This window comes from Rhinopithecus bieti, unplaced genomic scaffold (genome assembly GCF_001698545.2).
Source record: "Rhinopithecus bieti isolate Rb0 unplaced genomic scaffold, ASM169854v2 scaffold_1853, whole genome shotgun sequence".
NCBI classification, from domain to species: Eukaryota; Metazoa; Chordata; class Mammalia; order Primates; family Cercopithecidae; genus Rhinopithecus; species Rhinopithecus bieti.
Window position 1 is genome coordinate 6,276,678 of NW_016804151.1, and position 4,470 is coordinate 6,281,147.

At 54.6% G+C, this 4,470-nt stretch overlaps 2 protein-coding genes across 3 annotated transcripts in view; one reads left to right on the forward strand and one right to left on the reverse strand.

Moving 5' to 3' along the window:
• CAPS (calcyphosine) overlaps window positions 1-3,944 on the reverse strand; it is a 14,086-nt gene extending 10,142 nt beyond the window's left edge. Inside the window, exon 1 of the mRNA XM_017867033.1 lies at window positions 3,057-3,944. Within this exon, the coding sequence (XP_017722522.1) occupies window positions 3,057-3,247 (191 nt within the window). The 5' untranslated portion in view covers window positions 3,248-3,944. The remainder of the gene's footprint in view (window positions 1-3,056) is intronic.
• A 149-nt stretch (window positions 3,945-4,093) lies between these two features.
• Window positions 4,094-4,470, forward strand: part of NDUFA11 (NADH:ubiquinone oxidoreductase subunit A11) — a 13,484-nt gene continuing 13,107 nt past the window's right edge. For both annotated transcript variants that reach the window (XM_017867036.1, XM_017867035.1), the window contains exon 1: window positions 4,094-4,470. In XM_017867036.1, coding sequence (XP_017722525.1) covers window positions 4,432-4,470 — 39 coding nt within the window. In that variant the 5' untranslated portion in view covers window positions 4,094-4,431.

Below are 4,470 nucleotides of genomic sequence, written 5' to 3' on the forward strand. Positions count from 1 at the left end.
AAAAAAAAAAAAAAAAAAAAAAAAAGCTAGGCTGGCTCGGAGGGGCCTCATCACGTCAGCAGATGTACTAGGGGTCCCCTGGCTTCCTTTAGGAGCCCACAGACCCATCCTGTTCTTCCTGGGGTATGTCAGGCACTGGTGACAAACAGAGAACAAGACAGACAAAAATTCCTGCCCTCATAGAGCTTACACTCTGATGGTAACAAGTTCAGTTACCATCTGGTAACTGGTCTCGAACTCCTGACCTTAGGTGATCTGCCTGCTTCAGCTTCCCAAAGTGCTGAGATTACAGGCATGAGCCATTGCTCCCAGTCATCAGATCTCATGAGAACTCACTCACTATCACGAGAACAGCATGAAGGGGAAATTATCCCCCATGATTCACTTACCTCCCACCAGTCCCTCCCAGGACACGTGGGCATTATGGGATTAGAATTCAAGCTGACATTTGGGTGGAGACACAAAGCCTAACCATAGCAGAAGGGTATCTGGAGATGGAGCCTTTGGGAGATGATTAGGCTTAGATGAGGTTGTCAGGGTGGGGGTCTCTATGATGGGATTAGTATGCTTATATGAAGAGATACAAAAGAACTCCCTAGCTCTCTCTGCCCTGTGAGGATGCAGAGAGAAGCCAGAAATCTGCAAGCCAGGAAGAGGGCCCTCGCCATAACCTGACCATGCAGGCACCCTGCTCTCGGACGTCCAGCCTCCAGAACGCTGAGAAACAAACATCTTGTTTAAGCCACTTCATTTACGGCATTTTGTTTTTTCGTTTGTTTGTTTGAGACAGAGTCTCCCTCTGTCGCCCAGGCTGGAGCGCAGTGGCACAACTTCTGCTCACCACAACCTCTGCCTCCTGGGTTCAAGCGATTCTCGTGCCTCAACCTCCCGAGTAGCTTGGGACTACAGGTGCATGCCACCACACCCAGTTACTTTTTTATATTTTTAGTAGAGACGGGGTTTTGCCATGTTGGCCAGGCTGGTCTTGAACTCCTGACCCCAAGTGATCTGCCCACCACAGCCTCCCAAAGTGTGGGGATTACAGGCATGAGCCACTGCCCAGCCAGTTTATGGCATTTTCTTATGAGAACCCTCATTGCGTCCCCTCACTCTTCCTGCAGTTCCTTCTTTTCCAGTATCTTTCCCCATCTATTCTTAGTAGGCTCTTCCTCCAGGAAGCCTTCCCTCTGAGACCCCTCAGAGCCCCATATGCCCCTCCATCACAGCCCTTAACCACCAATGATGTAACTGCCCAGTGACATGTCCGTCTCTCCACTGGACTGTGGACGCCCAATGGGCAATGCTGAGTAGGTCTTACTGATGTGCTCCAGTACCCAGCATAGTGCCTGACACACAGTAGGGGTTCAAAGAAGATGAATGGATGAGTGCCTGGCACACAGCAGATGCTCGGTAAAAATGAATGAATATGTCCAATTAGCTCTGAATTAATAGTTCCCACCTGGGCCCCAGCTCCTCCCACCTTCCTGGGTGCCTGTCTCATCTCTTTCATCCTCAGCTATCAGAGGGACTCTTCAAAAATGCTGATATGGGACAGCATGGTGGCGCACGCCTGTAATCCTAGCACTCTGGGAGGCTGAGGTGGGAGGATCGCTTGAGCCCAGAAGTTCCAGGCCAGCCTAGGCAACACAGTCTGACCCCATTTCTAAAGGATTTTTTTTTTTTTTTAATCAGCCAGGTGTGGTGTTGCACGCCTGTGATCCCAGCTACTTGAGAGGCTGAGGAGGGAGGGTGAGACTGTAGTGAGTTGAGATGGCACCACTGCATTCCAGCCTGGGCAACAGAGCAAGATCTCATCTCAAAAATAATAAAAGACAGGCATGGTGGCTTATGCCTGTAATCCCAGCACTTTGGAAGGGTGAGGTGGGAGAATTGCTTGAGCCCAGGAGTTCAAGACCAAACCGGACAACATGGCAAAACGATTTCTACAAAAAAATACAAAAAAATTAGCCATGCGTGGTGGACGCCTGCAGTCCCAGCTACTGGCAGTGGTCAGACTGAGATGGGAGAATCACCTGAGCTCCGGAGATCGAGGCTGCACTCCAGCCTGGGCATAAGAGTGAGGCCCTTCCTCAAAAATAATAAATTTAGGCCGGAGGCTGTGGCTCACGCCTATAATCCCAGCACTTTAGCAGGCTGAGGTGGGAGGATCACCTGAGGTCAGGAGTTAGAGACCAGCCTGCCCAACATCTCTACTAAAAATACAAAAAATTGACCGGGCGTGGTGGCTGATGCCTCTAATCCCAGCTACACGGGAAGCTGAGGCAGGAGAATTGCTTGAACCTGGGAGGCGGTGGTTGCAGTGAGCTGAGATGATGCCACTGCACTCCAGCCCAGGCGACAAGAGCGAAACTCAGTCTCAAAAAACTCATAATAAATTTAAAAAGTTAAAATGCTGATATGGGCCGGTCGTTGTGGCTCATGCCTGTAATCCCAGCACTTTGGGAGGCCGAGGTGGGCGGATCACCTCAGGTCAGGAGTTCGAGACCAGCGTGACCAGTATGGCGAAACCCTGTCTCTACTAAAAATACAAAAAAATTAGCCAGGCGTGGTGGCAGGTGCCTATAATCCCAGCTACTCGGGATGCTGAGGCTGGGGAATTGCTTGAACCTGAGAGGCGGAGGTTGCAGTGAGCTGAGATCGTGCCACTGTACTCCAGCCTGGGCGACAGAGTGAGACTCCATCTCACAAAAAAAAAAAAAAAAAAAAAAAAATGCTGATATGATCCCCTCTTCCCCAGCTGAAGAGCCTGCTATGGCTCCCAGTGCCTACGCTGGGTGGTCTGTGGTCCCTGCGTCGCTCAGCACCTGTGGGAAAGTGGGCCTGTTTGAAGTTAGAGGCCCACACCTGTGTCACTTCTCTCAACTTTACATACTGATTACTAATTAGAGTTTTTTGGTGTTTTTATCAATCCCATAAACAGTCTAGCTTCCATACGAGTGCACACGGTTCCCCCTACCCTTCCTTGCTTTCACAGCCTCGGCTCTGCCTCCGCCCACCGCCTCGGTGAAGTCCACCTGGCCGGCCCCGGGCCTCACCGGTCCTTGGCGCGACCCAGTTCGTCTAGGGCAGCGCGCAGCTGCTGGTCGTGGAGGGCCAGGCGCTCGGCCTGGGCGTGCACCGTGCGCTCCGCCGCGTTCAGCCGTGCCTCCAGCTCCGCCGCGCGCCGATGCACGGCCGCCAGGTGTGCGTTCGCCTCCCGGATCTGCAGGGCAGGCGGCGCCGACATGGCCCAGGCCGCTGTCCAGGCCCGGCCACGCCCCCGGGCGGCCCGGAAGTGGCAAGGCCCCGCCCCCGAGATGGGCCCGCCCCTCTGAACCTCGGCGCGATTGGTCGCTGACCCCGCTAGATTCCGCCCCACAGGGCTAGGTCGCGCTCTCCTCAAACCCAAACACTACCACCGGTTCCGGGATCATGAAACTCCGCCCCTGAGTTTGGGCTCACTCTAGGATTGGACAAGATCTTGACAGCCACGCCCCCAGCCTGGCCACATCCTTTGGCGGCCAGCGCAACTCAGGCTCTGGAAACGGGATTGGTCACACCTTCGATACTGTACCCGCCCTACTTGGAAGCTAACACCAGGATTGGCCCGGACTCCGCGAAGCAGCATGTTGCCTGTCAGGGGCAGAGCCAGGCACGGCCTCGCCCTTCATCCTTTATACAGTCTCGGATTGGTCAAGTCCCTTTTAGGTTCTGCCTCCAATTCTAGCCATGCCCTCAAGTCAAGCGCCTGGGTACTTCGTCCGGCCTAGGGCGTGGAATAGCCGCTGGTTGGACAGAGGCCCCGTCCCGCGGAGCTTCTAGTATTTTCATTGGTCACTTTCCCGTCTAGTATTGTCATTGGTCACCTTCCCGATAATCCCCGCCCCTGATCCTGTCCATGGTCCAAAACAGTAGCACGCGGCTTAGACTCCAGCTTGATGACTGACCACAGGGCATGACCACTCGCAAAACAGATTCTGACACTGGGTGTGGCCACATCCCCGCCAAGTCCCGCCCCACAGCCATTGTCTCGTCATGTCTCGCTGATATCAACTGCAGTCCCGCCGGTCCCAGTCTGAGCCTGGCTCCTCCCCTAGTAGATTAGTCCCCGCCTCTGGTAGTCAAACCATCCCTAAGATTCCCTGAGCTGGGACTAGCGAAATCTGCACTGATCGCAGTCGTCCTCAGTTTTACCCTCTGGGAATCGGCCTGGGGGCGCACGTGCTGCTCTCTTCCACCAGGCCCGTACCCGGCGGGTGACGCGATCCGTGTCCATGTCTGCGGCTATCAATAAAGTTGCTCACTTGTTGCCGGCCCGCTAGCCCGAGAGGTTGCGCGCGCAGGCCGAGAAGTCTCGCGATAGCCAGCTGCGTCTGCCCTTGCTCTTGCGGAGCCGGCGGGGTCTGAGGTGTGGGATCGGGGTAGCAGGCTATGGCGCCGAAGGTTTTTCGTCAGTACTGGGATATCCCC